General features: G+C 55.7%; 1 protein-coding gene across 6 annotated transcripts; it reads right to left on the bottom strand.

Annotated features, from left to right (window-relative positions):
* Positions 1–2,200: 2,200 nt before the first annotated feature.
* On the bottom strand, positions 2,201–17,318 carry SLC39A14 (solute carrier family 39 member 14). 6 transcript variants are annotated; one of them, XM_054049576.1, is made up of 9 exons: positions 17,112–17,133; positions 12,781–13,056; positions 12,505–12,691; positions 9,019–9,188; positions 8,417–8,539; positions 8,146–8,331; positions 6,856–7,063; positions 6,227–6,411; positions 2,201–5,284 (listed from the first exon to the last, which is right to left on the bottom strand). In XM_054049576.1, the coding sequence occupies exons 2-9, from the start codon at positions 13,039–13,041 to the stop codon at positions 5,138–5,140; spliced, it is 1,467 nt and encodes a 488-aa protein (XP_053905551.1). In that variant the 5' UTR covers positions 13,042–13,056; positions 17,112–17,133; the 3' UTR covers positions 2,201–5,137. The 6 variants fall into 6 exon arrangements, with proteins under 6 accessions (XP_053905551.1, XP_053905550.1, XP_053905549.1 ...); XM_054049575.1 differs by lacking the exon at positions 17,112–17,133 and adding an exon at positions 16,345–16,369; XM_054049574.1 differs by lacking the exon at positions 17,112–17,133 and adding an exon at positions 15,116–16,313.
* Between the last annotated feature and the right edge of the window lie 273 nt (positions 17,319–17,591).

Here is a 17,591-nt window from a genome sequence, read left to right on the forward strand (position 1 = left end):
CTCCGCCCCCCCTCCCCCCGTCGCGAGGGGACACCCACACCGCCCACTGCATGGGCGCCCTGGCCATACCGCGCATGCACGGAGTCCCACCGCCCAGCATGCAACGCCTTCCCGCGCATGCGCGAACACCCTCGAGCGGCGCGCTGTCCGTCCCGTCCACACTGCGCATGCGCGGAGTCCCCCTGCCTGGCTAGCTTATATCTCCCTCCGGCGCATTCTGCATGCATACTCCCATATCCCAGGGCACTCGCTGCCCCCACGCGCACTGCGCATACGCAGTTCCACGGCGAGAGCACGGGCGGCCCCGTAGGAGCACGCACCGCCCCAAGCGCGCCGCGCATGCGCATCATACCAGCTCCGCTCAGCACGCACTGCCAGCGCGCATGACGCCCTCCTCCGCCCAGCGCACGCGCGCGGTGCCCGCTGACCCCTCCCCACGCCCGCCGCCGGCATGGGCCCCTACAAACTGCGCAAGAGCACACCCTGCCCCACGCTCAGCCTCCCTCGCTTCGCTGACCCCGCCCCGCTCGCGGCCCTTCCTATCATGGTGGCCGTTACGACGCCATCTTGGAAACGGGGGGGAACCAAGATGGCGGGGGTGCTGTGAGCACGTGGGAGGGAAAGCTCCGCCCCCCACGAGTGCTTCGTGAAGGGGGGCGGGGGAGAGCGACTGGAGTTTGAGAGGAGAGGTTCATGGCATCACAGAATGGTTTGGGCTGGAAGGGACCTCAAAGCTCATCCAGTTCCACCCCGTGCCATGCACAGGGACATTTCCCACTGTATCAGGGGCTCCAAGCCCCATCCAACCTGGCCTTCAACACCTCCAGGGATGAGGCAGTCACCACTGCTCTGGGCAACCTGGGCCAGGGCCTCCCCATCCTCACAGCAAAACATTCCTGCTTAAGATCTCATCTCAGTCTCCCCACTTTCAGCTGAAAACCCCATTCCCTGCATCTTGTCCCTGCCCTCCCTGATCCAGAGCCCCTCCCCAACTTTCCTGGAGCCCCTTTCAGCCCTGGAAGGTGCTCTAAGGTCTGCCTTCTCTTCCCCAGGCTGAACGACCCCAGCTCTCCCAGCTCATGCACTGTGTGTGGTTATTTTTACTCGCTGTTTCTTCCCGCTTTCCCTGCTGGCCCTGAAGCGGGAGTGGAAGCCACAACAGGGGCACGTGTAGAGGGGTGAGCTGCTCCTTGGGCATTGAATCACAGAATGGTTTGGGTTGGAAGGGACCTCAAAGCCCATCCAGTTGCACCCCCTGCTGTGGGCAGGGATGCCTCCCACTGGATCAGGTTGCTCCAACCCCCATCCTGGCCTCAAACATCTAGGTTTTCAGCTGAAATAGGGGAGACTGAGAGGAGATCTCAGGAAGAAATGTTTTGCTGTGAGGGTAGGGAGGCAGAGTCCTCCCAGAAAACCCAGAGAAGTGGTGGCTGCCCCATCCCTGGAGGTGTTCAAGGCCAGGTTGGATGGGGCTTGGAGCCGTTGATCCAGTGGGAGGTGTCCCTGTGTGGGCTCTGAGGTCCCTCCCACAGCCCAAACTTCTCTGTGATACTATGTTTAATACTCCCAGTGCAAAGAGGAAGAATGGTCTGAGCTGGTCTGTAGCTGCCAGTCTGCCTTTCGTCTTCCTGCTGCGGCAAGGAACTGAGGGGCACAGGCTTTCATCAAAACACGAGAATTTTACAGCAAAAAACCAGCCCACCTGAAGCTGGGATCAGAGCCTGAGCCCCTCTGGAAGCCCTGAGGAGAAGAGAGCAAGGCAGGCAGCTGCTGTGCCCTTTCTTCATTAAGAATAGCTGTCATTTCTAAAAAACCCCACAGAATTTCAAGATTTGTTTTCCTTAGCTGCAACAGGGTTTCTAAAAATTTTCTTTGCCACGTGGAGCTGGCAGCTTGAGGCTAAGGGAATATAAAAAGGCAAGAAAAGTGAAGTAGAGAAGCAAAGCATGGGTGTTTTTTCTTTCCTTCCCCCAATGCAGGGTGGGGAAGCAAGGACAGAAATAACGCTTCTCCCTCATGTGAGCCAGAGAGGAACATACCATCCCACAGACGCTCCAAAAACCTCAGCCTCCCTCCAGCCAAACATCAACGCTTGGAAACGCATTTAAAAAAAATCAAAACCATGGAATTAAAAGGCTTTTTTCAGACTCTTGGAGCACTGAGCCATGCAGGGAGGGTGGGGTTGTCAGTGCCATCTTCTGTCAGCTGTGCCGCACTGCACAGTGCTGGAAATCAGGGCTGGAAAAGCAGGATTGCATCACCCAGCGCTTCCAGCCTGGCTTAAACCCTTCCCCTTGGAGAAATCTTGAACCAGGGAAGCTCCCATCCCTTCACACCCCAAGCAGCCCCAGCCACAGGGAGGATTCTGCTGCTGGACCCCCTCCCGTCATTACAGAATATATTTTATTTATGGAATTTTACAAATAACTTTACACTTCACGTGACATAAGTTATGTTCTTTGTTTCAACGTGTATCTCTAACAACACCTGAGTTATTGAAATACTGAGATGGAACTTGAGCTTCAAACCAGACACAGGAAGGGAAACATGGATGAAAAACCCATCACAAGCTTGATTTGGGGCGCTTTCCCTCCTCGTTTCTGTCACAACAGCAGATGCCAGCCTGCCTGAGCTAGGGCTGGAGGGAGATCTTTCCCTCTGGAGACACTAACGGAGGGTTCCTCTCTGCGAGGAGCCTTGTTTCTCTCCCCTCCCCCAAATCTCTGATTTCAGATATCTCAAAGTTGACTCAGTTGGCAAGAAACAGGGTTAAACTTGAAATAAGAAGATAACAAACTCATCCCCCACCATGTTCTGAGGAGCCTGGACTGGCTCCAAAGAAGCCAAACATCAGTCCTTTCCGTGCTTCCAGCTCTTGGGGACGTGGGGGACCTCCCAGGCATGGTCCTCAGCAAACAGACTCCAAGATTTCCCCCGCGTCGCCTCCAACATGGAGGCTTTTTTGAGCCGCTCCTGCCAGCCACGAGTCACCCTGGCAGTGCTCTGGCTGCCCTCTGCCCTGTGGAAAGCTGCCAGCAATACCACTGTTTTCCAAACAACTTCCTTGCAAGGGCACATTTGCCCTTTGGAGGACTCAGCTTTTCCACATCACATCAGTGAGCTGCAGGGAGAGGGATCTTCCAATGCCATTTTCCTCCCGACTACTAAAAACCAGCAGCAACCTGCAGAAGGTGATGATTGCAAGGCGCCACAGTGCCTGAGCCAGGACAGACCACGCTGCTTCGAGGCAGCTCTGTCCCACGAGATAAAGCCGAGCCCATGTCTCCTTGAAGGCATCACCAGCAAGTAGCCGCATAGCATTTGTGGGTTGCTCCCAGGAAGGCTCTCCCTGTTCCTCCACATATTGATATTTAACCTTCTGGATGTGGGACAAAGCCAACAGCCTCATGGGTGCCACGGGGACAAAGTCGATGCCTGGCCTGGCCAAAGCCACCGAGAGCAGAGGTGCTGATCCATGAGAATCCCAGCAGTGCCACATCTCAACAGACAGAGACCTAGGGACTCAGGGACAACTGGTAGGAGCCTAAAAGGAACATCATCCACCTGGTACCTAAGGCAAAGTAGGAACTATGGTGAGGTACAGACAGTGATCAAACCAGGGTACGATGCTACCGGATGGTGCTGAACCTACCCCAGGCTTTGCCAAGGTTTGAGGTCCCTTGTCTCTCCTGGGATGGGCAGGAAAAGTACCTTTCCACCAAGGGTGGAAGGTGTGGGGAGCCTCAGCTCCAAACCCAGTGCTGAGCAGCACAGAGCCGAAGTGTCAGGATGGCCATCATCCCAAAGCACACCTCACAGCCACTTCCAGGGAGCGAAGGAAGACATTTAGGGACAAGCCACCCCCCAGCACGTCCACCAAAAGCCATCCACACCACTCCTTCATCTCCATCCCCACTAGGGTAAGCTGCCTAAATCAGCTCCTGCTTACCACTGTGGCCACAAACCCATGGGTGCAGGATCAGGTCTGGGGGTAAAAGGAGGTGCAAGGGAACCTCAAAGAGCATGGGTGGGGTGGGCAACATTATCAATATGATAATAAGTCAATTCACCTAGTGAATCTGGGGAAAGCCAGCCCAGACGAAGAGCTGCAAAGTGCCTGGAACACGCTTCTCTGACTATTCCTTAAGGCTGGAAACATGCAACCTCAAGAGGTTCACAGTCTATTTTGTTAAAAATGGCTCCCTCCCACCCCACCCCAACCCTCAGCAGCATCAGTGTTTAAGAATCGGTGTCTGTTCCCAGGTGTCCGTTCCCAGGCGTGAGCTTGGTCGCAGTCTGGGGAGCCTATGGCCGGGAAAGGACTTGCCATCCCAGCTCTCAATTTGCGCTCTTTTCAGCAGCATCGCCACATGGCTGCTCTCACAGAAGGAGGAGGTTTTTTCCCCACTCCCTCCACACAGCAGCAGGGATCTAAAGAAGGTAAGGGCATCCTGCTCGCCTCCTCCCAGCCCATGTGTCAGTTCAATCCGCAAGAGGTGCGGTTTAGTGTCCTTTGCTCCGACCACTGACACCCAGATGTGCTTTAAAGAAATCCTCTTTGCCTTGCTCTTGCCAAGGGTGTCATCTGGACCCGGAGAGAACAGGAGCAAAACCAGACATGGCTCCAGAGACAGCAAGGATGATGCTCAAACTGTGAGCTGTGCTCCTTGAGCCTCCTCTTCCTCGCAGCCCTCTAGGAGGTGCGTAGCTCTCTGAGATGGGTCTGTCCCAGTCTGTTCCCATCACACAACTCGCAAAGGGGTCAGGAGAGCAGCAAATCCCATCACACCGCTCTGAGCACAAGGAAGGGAGTGCCACGGCTAGACGAGCTCCTGTCTCTCAACTCCATCCTCCCCAAGAGGTGCGAGGAGAGAAGGGATATGACACTGGAAAGAGACCCTCCAGTCAGTTCGGTCCAACAGCAAAGGGGATGAAGCTCCCCTCAGCCTTAAACCCAAATAGAATGAAGTCTGGAATAGCTTTAAAAGCAACGCCTCTTCTGTAGTGTGATGGCAGTGCCTGCACGGGTACCGTCGTATGCTTGCAGCAGAAAAAGGAAAGAAAAAACAAAGAAATACCCCTTCCCCCAAAAAAACAAAAGAGAAAAACTGGAGCAGGGCTGTGTGTCGGGCGGGTCCTACCCGATCTGGATCTGGCCAGAGTACATGGTGAGCAGCACCATGATGGTGAAGCCCGTCAGCAGCCCCGCGTTCTGGATGGCAAAGGTGATGAGCGCACTGCCATTCTGCTCATCCTCCCGGCTGACCTCATTCATTTCAGGAAACTGCAGGGGGAAGAGAGAGAGACGGTGTGGTTCAGCGTTTGCATTAGAGCTGAAGCAGACACTATTTCTTCCTTCAGCTCAGCCTCTCTGAATAACTCCATTTTCTAGCAGCTCACCACACGTGTTTCGGTGTTTCAGCAGTGCTTGCATGGGGCACTGGGATGCAGAAAGGCCTCTGCTTGTCCTTATTCCTACAGAAACCAAAGCCATCCTGGAGCTGGTGGAGCCATGAGGGAAAGGAGAGGAAAAGGGTGGCACCTACAGGAGAGGTGACCGCAACCTGATGTGTATGGGAGTATTCTGTCCCATACACATCACATACACGTCACACTCAGGATAAAACTGAGGGATTGCAAGGGTCAGACTCTCGGAAAGGAGATGTCCAGGGAGGGCCTTGTCTGTCTTTATGCCCTGATCGTGGATCCAGTTCCTGAGTCCAGCCTGGGACCTTTCCCTGTGCCTGCTCTGCATCTTCAGTGGTGATGCAGTCATCGAGGGGGGGCAATTCTATATATTGAGATATATCTAATTATTTTCTTATTAATAGTATTTTCATTATTATGATTATTGTTTCATTGCAGCTGTTTTAGTCGTAGTTTCCAACCCACAAGTCTTTTTCTCTCATTTCCCTTTCCCTGTGTGGGAAGGAAGGGAACTGGAACACAACTGCTCACGTTTGGCTGCTGGGGCTAAACCGTGACAGACAGGAGCATCTCCATCCTTCCACAATGCTTCCCACCAACCCAGATAACGTTCACCCTCCCAGGTCACCCCACCGTCAGCCCAGGAGGCAAAGGAAAGCAGAACCGAACGCCAGGGGGACAGAGCAACTCTTCCTGTGTGCTCTGCGTGCCTGCTTTGCCTCCAGGCTAAGGGCAAGCCAGAGCTTTTCCTAGGCCAAAAAAACCCCTTGACAAGGTTTCAAATGGGCTTCTCCTTTACCATATCAGCCAGCGCGATGTACAGGAACATCCCTCCAGCCAGAGCGAAGATCCAGTTGGCAGAGAAGTGGCTCCCGGCCACGATTCCAAAAGCCAAGCCCACGTAGCAGCAGCAGGCGGAGATGAAGTTGAAGAAGAGCGCTTGGCGGATGGTCATCCCAGCATTCAGCAGGATGACAAAGTCCCCTATGAGAGAAGAGGATGAGGAGGATGAGGAGGGAGTGAAAGCCTCATGACAGCACCAAGAAGTCCGTATTCAGTGCCTGCTTTGGCATGAGGTCAAGCACAGGCTCTCTGCAGCCACAGGTGCCGAGTGCCAACCACACAGAAATCGGACATTCCAAGCCAAACCACTGCCCACCTCCCTCTTCCCAAACCAAGGAGGTGGTGTTCTTTTTTTCCTCTTCAGATGTCTCCATCTAAATTTAAACCTCAGACATCATATTACCTTGTTATTTTTAGAGCTGTCATTACTCAGTGTAGTTTACACCCTTCCCTCCCCATCGTTACCATTTATTGCACCCCACGTTTGCCTTTCTCTCTCGAAACCATGGGCAGGACCAGGAAGGCGGCAGGGATTGGGGTGGACACGAGAGCCCTCACAGCGCCTTTCCCCAAGGACTCACATACCCAACTCATGCGGGAATTCCTCGCATAGGATGGCCACAGAGGTGCTGATCCCTTGGAAGACAGAGACGGTGAAAGAGGCGCCAATGGCCAGCCCGTCGATGAAGTTGTGGAGGCCGTCGCTCAGGGTGATCATCCATGCCAGTGTGCCAATGTCGGAATACCGCACCTCCTTCAGCCAGTAACACGCGCTCTGGGAGGCCTGCAGGTCCTGCCATGACATCATAGAACATTTCGGGTTGGAAGGGACCTTAGAGATCATCCAATTCCAACTCCCTGCCATGGGCAGGGACGCCTCCCACTGGATCAGGGGGTCCAAGCCCCATCCAACCTGGTCTTGAACACCACCAGGGATGGGGCAGCCACCACTTCCCTGGGCAACGTGGGCCAGGGCCTCCCCACTCTCATGGTGAAGAAATTCTTCCTTATGTCTAATCTAAATGTGCCCCTCTCCAGTTTGTACCAGTTCCCCCTCGTCCTACCACCACAAGCCTTTGTGAACAGCCTCTCCCCAGCTTTCTTGGAGCCCCTTCAGGTACTGGAAGGTTGCTAGAAGGTCTCCTTGGAGCCTTCTCTCCTCCAGGCTGAACAACTCCAACTCTCTCAGCCTGTCCTCGTAGGGAAGGTGCTCCAGCCCTCAGATCATCCTTGTAGCCTCCTCTGGACCTGTTCCAACAGCTCCATCTCCTTCTTATGCTGAGGATTCCAGAACTGGACACAATCGTCCAGATGAGTCTCACAAGAGAGGAACAGAGGGGCAGAATCCCCTCCCTCGCCCTGCTGGCCACACTGCTTTGGATGCAGCCCAGGACACGGTTGGTTTCTGGGCTGCGAGTGCACATTGCTGGCTCGTGTCGAACTTCTCATCCCCCAGCACCCCAAGTCCTTCTCTGCAGGGCTGCTCTCAATCACATCATTCTCCATTGTGTGCTGAAACCGGGGATTGCCCCAACCCAGGTGTAGGACCTTACACTTGGCCTTGTTGAACCTCCTGAGGTTCTCACAGCCCCACTTCTCCAGCTTGTCCAGGTCCCTCTTGATGACATCCCATCCTTCTGGTGTGGCAACATCCTGACAGGGCAGGCTCAGCATCCAGCCACTCTGGAGGCATCTCCGCTCTTTCTACCAGCCAGGAGAACCCACTCCTTCACACATTAAACCCACACCAGGCTGAACCTGAGCCATTTGCTTCCCACCACCCACAGAGGACTTTGTCAGGCAGGAGTAATGGGCTTCAAAACTGCTCTTTTCCATGACAGGTTGATTTTTTTCCCCATGGGGAGAGGCACTAACCTGTACAGAGAGGGATCCCACCACAACCTTCTCATCCCCAGAAGGGTTCTTGCACTCCATCTCGCTGGTTATGTGTGGGATCATGTGGTCCAGGTCCCCGTTCTGGAGCTTCTCGATGACTCCCTCCTCCTGGTCCTTCTTGGACGGCAGAGCCTCGGGGCCATAGTGGCTGTGCCCGTGGTGATGCTGTGGGACAGGAGGGATTCATGGGTGTTAGCCACCCCTCATATTCCTGCCATTTCCCACCGGAGCAGCTCCTGCTCAGCCTCACCTGATCCTTCTGCTTCAGGAGCATCTTCAGGACCTTCTCAGTGAAGAAGAAGAGGTAGAAACCCCCAAACACCACAGCGGACTTGGAGACGTAATAATCTTCTTGAGGGTTGAATCCAAAGGCCTGCAGACAAGGGACAGGACTGAGGAATGGGCTCCTGAACCGCCTTCGTCTGCTTTTACCTCTGGGACAACACTGTTTCCTGACCTCTCTCTAAACAGTGGTTGCTTTGGGGGCAGGCCTGGGAAGTCAAGTAGCTTTAATCTCCCTCACTCCCCCAAAGATTGGATCCACCAGCCTGCACTGGGATGCTAAAAGCAGGCTTAGCTCTTTTGGTACAAAAACAACCTAGTTGCAGGGCTAGAAAGGGCAATAAAACAGCTCTTTTCTGCTTGAATCAGTTCCCTGGAGCAATTCCCTTCCAAAAAGCGGCAAAACTCCAACTCCATCCATGATCCCAAGGGCCTTCCACCCTCCATACCTCGCTCTGGGCTCCCCTCTGATGCCGCCTTTCCCTTCTCCAGCCAGCGAGCACCCAGAGAGAGAAAAACAGACCCCAAGAGAGTGGAAAAAAAGGAGAGACCCGCTGGTCCTCACCCTACCTCAGGAATGAGCTGGAAGAGGGCGTTGGAGTAGAGAGTTCCAATCGCCAGAGCTATGAAGTAGAGGAGCAGCCGCTTGTAAAAGGTCTTCTTCATGAAGGGCACCACGCTGGCTCCCACCAGCGAGCAGAGGGAGATGACGGTCACGCAGAGGAAACCGTAACCCCAGACTGCGGCGTGTGTGCACAAACCCACCCCGGGGGATGTCGGACGAGAGGGGAGGTGGTTGGAAAGGAGATCAACGTGGGGAAAGGGGAGGGAGGGGAAGGAATCCACGCCGAAAGGAAAGAGAAAGGAGGGAGGGAGGGAGAAAGGGGAGAGAAGAGGACATTCATTAGTGATTGCTTGTTCATCCAGCATTGGTTCAAGAAGGGGCAAACCTGGTGCTGAGTGGCTCTGGAAGAGACTTTTTGGGAAGGGCTGGAGGGAAATCCCACTGCAGAGCTTGCAGCAGACAACTGGGAGAGGAGCCCTTGAAGCAAGCAGCATTCTCGAGGCCTGGAGCTGAGTTTTGGCAGCCAGGCTGTTTTGGAGCCCCCATGGGATATCATAGAATATTTAGGGTTGGAAGAGCCCTTAAAGCCCATCCAGTCCCACCCCGTGCCATGGGCAGGGACATCTCCCACTGGATCCAGTTGCTCCAAGCCCCATCCAACCTGGCCTTGAACACCTCCAGGGATGGGGCAGCCACCACTGCTCTGGGCAACCTGGGCCAGGGCCTCCCCACTCTTATGGTAAAGAAATTCTTCCTAATGCCCAGTCTAAACCTTCTCCTCTCCAGTTTGTGCCCATTGCCCCTCGTCTTACCACCACAAGCCTTTGTGAACAGCCCTTCCCCAGCTTTCTTGGAGCCCCTTCAGGTACTGGAAGGTCACTAGAAGGTCTCCCCCCCCCAGGCCTTCTCTTGTCCAGTCTGAACAAGCCCAACTCTCTCAGCCTGTTCTCGTATGGGAGGTGCTCTAGCTCTCGGATCATCTTTGTAGCCTCCTCTGGACCCATTCCAACAGCTCCAGCTCCTTCTTATGTTGAGGATTCCAGAACTGGACACAACAGTCCAGATGAAGTCTCCCAAGAGAATCGGGCAGCCCTTCCAGTGCCATGGAGCGCCCAGGTGCCCCTGAGCATCTCGTATGCTCCATCCTCGGCCTGCAGCCTGAGGAGAGGCCGCTGGTCCCTGGGATACTCCGAGGGACTGCGAGGGTGGAGCGTACATAAGACATTTCAGTTCCTGGCAGCTCAGGAAATAGAGGTGCTTGGTTTTTATGTTTGGCAAATAAAAATCACAGTTCTGGAGTTGAAAAGTAACCTTGAAAAGAAGGTTGAAAAGAACCTTGAAAACCCACTCGAAGTCTTCACTGCCTGAGAGCAAAGCTGAGGGAAGGAATATCCAGCAAAGGGCACTCCGCTCCGAGCACCTTAAATACAATTTTAAGGCTGGATGAGCAGGAGCTCGGATCCAGTTCATCTACCAGGGCTCTGCCTGGACGGTGGAGCCCAGGGATCAGTCGTGTTTTGAAGGTGGCCAAACTGAGAGTGCATGGGTGTATTTGTTCAACTCCAGAACCATGCAATTACAACACAATTAATTAGCAATGTATCTGTCGGTCCCATCAGAGCACCAGGAAACCTCACATAAGCCTTAACCCTTGTACAAACATCAGGTTTGTAATTCAGGAGGGAAAAAAAAAGGCAATTAAAACAGTCATAAAAGGAAGATGGTCCTGTTCTCCGTGGTTTTACACCCACATTTCCTCTGCATCACAGGTCTTTCCATCCAACTCACACCACTAATGCTGCTGTATCCCAGTGGCCTCGGGATGGGGCAGCTCAGCACAAAGCAGGGCTGAGAGCATCCCCGCAAGGGAGAAAGTCTCTCACAGAGCAGACACAGCCCGTGGGCAGGAGCAAACGGCTTCTCCCAGCATCTTCCTGGACCTCAGCCTCGCAAGGAGCAGCAGGGCTGGAGGCCGATGCTTCCCCATGCTCCCTGCCTACTCCAGAGGGTTCCTGGTGCTGGGAGGGGTGAGAAAATGCCCTGCGGAGCCCCTGAGAAAAGCCCTCAGCTTCGGGTGATGGAGCAATCAGTTCGATTTGGCAGGGTGGAGGCAAAAAGGGAGCCTTGGACAGCTGCCCTCGGAGACGGAAGGAGAGGCAGGGACTTTCTACCGCACCTCTGGGATGAGCTGGAAGAGCGCGTTAGAGAGCAGCGTGCCGATGGAGAGCGTGATGAAAAACGTGAGGACCCGGCTGAAAAAGGCCTTCTCGGTACACGGTACGATGAGGACTCCGAGCAGGGAGGCCACATTAATCATCGAAACACTGAGAAAACCAAAGCCCCACACTGCGGAACAAGAAGAAACGAGGGCCAGACATTACCAAGGCTCTCGGCGTGGGCAATCGGGAACAATCCCGACAACCCAAATCCAGGCAGGTTCAAAAGGTTGGCTCTGGGTCTGTGCAGCACCAGAGTGACTCCCCCTGTGCTTCAGGTGCTTCAACTATGACACAAACCATCATTTTTGTTGTAGGGTGGGTGAAAATGAAGCCACCAGGTTATTCGGCCAAGCCAGGCCCGGCCTCATGGCATGGGAAAATCATAGAATCATGGAATGGGTTGGGTTGGAAGGGACCTCAATGTCCATCCAGATCCAACCCCTGCCATAAGCAGGGACACCTCTCACTAGATCAGGGCTCCAAGCCCCATCCAACCCAGCCTTGAACACCTCTAGGGATGGGGCAGCCCCACACTGCTCTGGGCAACCTGGGCCAGGGTCTCCCCACCCTCATTGTGAAGAAATTCTTCCTGATGCCCAATGTCAATCTTCTCCCTTCCAATTTAAAGCCATTTCCTTCATCCTATCCCTGCCCCCCCTGATCAAGAGCCCCTCCCCAGCTTTCCTGGAGACCTTTTTAGTTCTGGAAGCTGCTCTAAGGCCTCCACAGAGCCTCTTCTTCTCCAGGTTGAAGAACCCCAACTCTCTCAGCCTGGCCTCAGAGCAGAGGTTCTCCAGCCCTCAGATCATCTCCATGGCCTCCTCTGGATCTGTTCCAACAGCTCGATGTCCTTCTTATGCTGGGGATCCCAGAACTCTACACCGGGGCTGTGCTCAGGGAAGCAGATCCAAGACCTTGACCATCATCAGGACCTGTATGCTTGGGAGCTCCTTTAGCATCCTCTGGCGGTTGGAGGTTAGCAGATCCCTAAATGTGCCATGCCACCCCATTCCGGCCACGGACACGCACAGCAGGCACAGCTCCAACCTGCAGAATGTGCGATCGGGGTGAGGGGAAAACCATGCTTGTAGCACAAACCACGCTGAGGAAAACCCATCAGGTCTCCTGACTGCTGTGGACAAGCCACCTCCTCTTGTCTCTGCCTGCACCTCGGAGCCAGGAATGGGAACCTGGAGGTCCTGGGGCATCTCACATCCCCAAGCTCCCTGTCCAGTGCTGGGCAGTGCTCATGTCCCTCGGTTCCCTGCTTACCTTCAGCCGAGCTGGGTCTGCTCTCCTCTGTCTGCTCATTTTCCTCGTTTTCCAGGTTCTCAGAGGCGCATGCCCTGGATTCCAGCTGCTGCAGGATGGTGGGGCAGAACTCCTTGAATTCGCTGTGCCCCACGGAGGAGCTCTCACTTAGGTTGTGGATGGCGAAAAGCTCAATGGAGCTGAAGCACTGGGGAAAGAAGAAGATAGGAACATCCCTTGAGACTCCAGCAGCTCCCCAAAGAGGATTTGAGATCCACCGGAGAGCCCCTGCCTTACCCGGGAGAGGTTCACACGCTGCTGCGGTGGCTGGGAGAGGTTGGCGTGTCCCACTCCCACATCCAAGCGGTTCAGCAACGCCTTGAGCTGCTTCAGACTCAGTGTTTCACTCTCGCCATACCGCTGGAGGAGATCCTGCAGGAAGGAGGCTGCCGACAGCGCCAGTCCCGTGCCTTCCAGACCTGCCCGGACCCACGGGCAGGGGAGAATGTAGAGCAGGAGGAGAAGGCAGCTGCGCTGGTAGCCTGCGCTGGGGATCATGCTGCCTCAGGGATGCTGGAAGAGAAGCCATTGCCATCAGATTTAGCATCCTCATGGCTCCAACCACTGCTCTTCCACCCCCCTGCCCCGGCTCCATCAGATGGGACATTGCTTCCCAAGGGAGCTCCAAGCCATCCCAACATGGGTCTCATCATGGAGAATTTCTTCCTAATGTCCAATCTAAATCTTCCCTCTTCCAGTTTAAAGCCATGCCCCCTCATCCTGTCCCTGCCCTCCCTGATCCAGAGCCTCTTCCCAGCTTTCCTGGAGCTCCTTTCAGCACTGGAAGCTGCTCTAAGGTCTCCCTGAAGCCTCCTCCTCTCCAGGCTGAACAACTCTCTAGCCTGTCAATCCGATACCTGCTGACATCCAGCTACAATGGAATTTATCTATCTTTTCATAAGCCATACAAGACCGGCTGCTTCTCCTTCACCCTGAGCCACCATTGCCACCATCTCTTCAAGCTCCCCAGCTCGCAGTGGGGCGAGAAGCTGCTGGGACACATCTTCTCCAGCTCCACAACCCCTCGGGATCCTTGGGGAAGAGCAAGTAGGACTGTGCCAGGACCCCACATGCACGCCTCCTCCTCCTCCCCAGCTTTGCTCAGCACGGTTCCTACAAACACCAGCTGCAAAATTCAGCTCTTGGAGCGAGATTCCAATTTTCCCTGGGTAAGGAAGTCACACACCGGTCCCTAATGTCCCCCTTGTGCCACCGCGGCCAGTACACGCACCTCTTTGGGACCTCTGCCTACCCACGCCAGCGTTCGGAGGACAAGGGAGCCCAGGGGCCAGAGGTGGAATTATCGTTAGGTTATATTTTAACTACGATAATTACAACGAATCGAGTCCTTCCCAGCCAGAACCATCGATGCCTTTATACTATTTGCCTAGAATCAATCCTTGCCCTCTCCACTCCTTTCATAAAAGCCGGGAATCAATAAAAACAGGGTGGCAGAGACCGGGAAGAGCTGGAATTCACCTGCCGGTTTGCAGCCCCAGGATGGTTCCACAGGGCTCCATCCAGCCCAGTTCTCCCAGTTTGCAACCTCAGGATGGCTCTACAGGGCTCCATTCAGCCCAGTTCTCCCAGTTTGCACCCTGGGATGGTTCCACAGGGCTCCATCCAGCCCAGTTCTCCCAGTCTGCACCCAGGGATGGTTCCACAGGGCTCCATCCAGCCCAGTTCTCCCAGTTTGCCCCCCGGGATGGCTCCATGGGGCCCCATCCAGCCCTGGCACCGGAGCTGCCGCCCTGGCCACAATCTGCTCCTGCCAGCACCCTGCCACGCTTGCTGCTCTCAGTCTCCTCTAAAACAACTCTGAAGTCATTTTTGAAGCCTGGCCAGGCAATTGTTCTGAAAATAACCTTGAGATGGGTTTGGGAAGCACAGAGCCTGGAGTAGACTGCGATCCAAGTTTGGGAAGCAGAGGGCATGAAGCAGAGCTCAAGCTAGGTTTGGGAAGCACCAGGCTGCCCAGACCAGACCTTAAGCTGGGTTTAGGAAGCACGGGGCATGGAGCAGACTTTGATCCAGGTTTGGGAAGCACAATGCTGCCCAGAGCAGAGCTTAAGCCAGATTTGGGAAGCACAGGGCATGGAACAGACCTTGAGCTAGGTTTGGGAAGCACGGGACATTGAATAGACCTTAAGCCAGGTTTGGGAAGCATGGGGCATGGAACAGACCTTGAGCTGGGTTTGGGAAGCATGGTGCTGCCTGGAACTGACCTTGTTCCAGGTTTGCGAAGCACCGGGCTGCCCGGAGCAGACCTTGAGCTGGTTTTGGGAAGCATGGGGCATGGAACAGACCTTAAGCCAGGTTTGGGAAGCACGATGCATAGAGCACTTTGAACCAGGTTTAGGAAGCACGGTGCTACCCAGAACAGAGCTTGAGCTGGATTTGGGAAGCACGGTGCTGCCCAGAGCAGACTTTGATCCAGGTTTGGGAAGCACGGTGCTGCCCGGAGCAGACTTTGATCCAGGTGTGGGAAGCCGAGCCGCGGGACCCTGTTCCCCCTCCCAGGACCCCTTCCTGCTCCAAGGCACTGGCATTCCTGCAGGTTTTACAAGCTTACCACCACTTTGGGAGCTTTGTTCTCCAGGAGAGCTGCAGGCCTTGGAGGCTTTCATCTCCTCCTGCCAGGGCTTAGCTTGGATGCTTTGACTTAACCCCTTCTCCTCCCTAAACAGAGCTTGAACAGCAATGGAAACGGTACCCAGGGACCTCTGCCTCCTCAGCATCCCCCGGTGAGAGCCGGACGCCTTCCATTACCTCCCTGCTCCCCAAATCCACCCTTCCAGGTGGGTCCTCTGTGCCAGGAGCAGCCCAGGTGGCCACGTAGGCCATGGAGGTGGCCACGTAGGAGACGTGGGTGGCCTGTGACTCCCACAAGGTACACAGGCACTGGCACACAGCCCACAGTGCCAAAGGGCTCTTCCCAGTGACATTGGCTGCCGTTCCCTCTCCGTTTCATCCCTAATCCCGTGCTGATTCTCGCTGGCTCGTGCCAAGGCCCTGAGATCTCTCCAGCGCCAAAATCACCCCTGGGGTTTCTTCCAAAGCCAGGCGCACCCAGGATGCAAAACCCGACCTCAACTTTTACCCAGCTGCCAAACAAAAGGCAGGAAGCTGTTTGCTGGCAGAGCTGGGCAGCAGTTGGAATTGCATGGATCCTTGCCATTTTAGGGCGGGAACGGGTGAAAAACCTTCTTTTTTGGGAAAAAAAGGGCTCCAAGAGGAACACCCAGGAGTCTCCAAGCCCTTGGAACACCACAGGAAGGTCCCGAACACATCCAAACCCCAAACCTGAGGAAGCTGCAAACCCCAGGGACACAAAGTGGTGCCTCCGTCACCACTGTGGGTGGAGCGGGACCCCTCGAACCCCCCCTCAAATCCTCCTCTGTTACTTCCAAGAGCGTCCTCTGGCCATGGGATCCGCGGTGCCGTGCACACCACAGTGCTTGACCTACTTATCGCTTGCCACCGCGCTGGGCCAGGGCAGAGGAACAAACGTCTGTCACTGGGAGGGGATGGGGATCTATGGGATGTGACTGGGAGCGATGCCTGGTGCTAACGAGGACGCCAAGGAAAGCTCTTCTTGCTTTCCCGTATCCCTCGGGTTCAATTCCTGCATCGCATCCACCCCGGGTGCAAACCCCCCAACCGGAAAAGATGATGCCGGGAATGAGAAACGTTGGCAAAGCCCAGCACGGCCACGGCGACGTCAACCCCAGATGCTTCCCAAAATCTCAAGCAGGGAACATTGGTCGCAAATGCCAAGGGGGCAGTGGGGCCCCTCCAAACCTTCCTGAGCTTCGGCTGCTCCACCGGGCTGGAGGGGAGGAGAGGCTCTGCCTGAAGGCAAAGACAGCTTCCATGCCCAGGGGCACGTCCATGCCTGGGGGGACGGCAGCCTGACGTACTTCTGCTCCTCCAGGACCCAATCACGCTTCTCCTGCCTCGCTCTCGCTGCTTCTGGTCCCAATCCCTGCTCCTCCAGGTCCCAATCCCGCTCCTCCAGGTCCCAGTCCCGCTCCTCCAGTGATGCTTTTGCTCCTCCTGGTCCCACAGCCCCCCATGGCCTGGCCCCACAGCTTGCCCTGAAGAGGGAAGCAGACCTCATAACTGGGTCCTTTGCTCTGTCACTGGGTCATTCCTCTCCCCATAGTTGGGTCTTTTGCCCCATAACTGCACCCTTTGCCCCACAGCCAGGTCCTCTGCCCTATAACAGGGAGCTCCTTCACCCCTCTGCCCTACAGCTGCCTCCTCTGCCCCACAACCGGCTCTTTCTCCCCACAGCTGCCTCCTCTGCCCCACAACTGGACCCTTCCGCCCCCATCCAACACCGCCTGCATGCCCCCAGCCCGCCCGGGGCTGCCCCACAGCTGCCTCTAACCCTTACAAACCAGTTTTTAGACCCATTCCTGACTCTCCCAGTCCCATAGCCGATCCCTGACCCCTCTCCTTCATCCTCATCCTCCTCCCCATCCATCCCCATCCCCATCTCCATCATCCCCATCTCCATCCATTCCCACCCTCCTCCCCGCTCCCGCTCGGTCCTCGCCGCCTGCCTGGTGGGGTTCGGATCCCGCAAACGGTCCCGTGCCCCGCCCCGCCCCATCCCTCTTCTCCCTCTCCCTCTCCCTCTCCCTCTCCCTCTCTCTCTCTCTCCCTCCCTCCCTACCTCTCCCTCCGCTCCCGCCGCCGCCGCCCGCTCTGCCCGCTCCAGGGCGCACGCTCTGCCGGCGGCACGGGAAGCGCCCCATTGGCTGCCGGGGATCTGGCCACGCCCCCTTCCGAAGTATTTTATTACAACATTAGGCCACGCCCCCTTCTGGAGACCACGCTCCTTCATTGCGCTGCGTTTTATTCGAGGCCACGCCCCCTCCGCTTACGCGCGTCTCTCTGAAGCCACGCCCCAATGCCCAGGCCACGCCCCCTCCGTTGGACAGCGCTGCCCGGAGGCCATTGCCCCCCCTCGTCTGGGCCATGGGGCACCCCATAGACCCCTCTTGGAGGGACAGGGCACCCCACGGACCCCCCCGCAAGCA

Source organism: Cuculus canorus, chromosome 26 (assembly GCF_017976375.1).
Source record: "Cuculus canorus isolate bCucCan1 chromosome 26, bCucCan1.pri, whole genome shotgun sequence".
Taxonomy (NCBI): Eukaryota; Metazoa; Chordata; class Aves; order Cuculiformes; family Cuculidae; genus Cuculus; species Cuculus canorus.

What these genes read in the sequence shown, in the direction of transcription:
- SLC39A14 (XM_054049576.1), bottom strand. Translation starts at nt 13,041, where the DNA reads ATGATCCCCAGCGCAGGCTACCAGCGCAGCTGCCTTCTCCTCCTGCTC. An exon ending in CAGACCCAGCTCGGCTGAAG is followed by an intron (nt 9,189 to 12,504) that starts GTAAGCAGGGAA and finishes CACACGCCGCAG; the next exon opens with TCTGGGGTTACGGTTTCCTC. An exon ending in TGGGATCCCTCTCTGTACAG is followed by an intron (nt 7,064 to 8,145) that starts GTTAGTGCCTCT and finishes ATGTCATGGCAG; the next exon opens with GACCTGCAGGCCTCCCAGAG.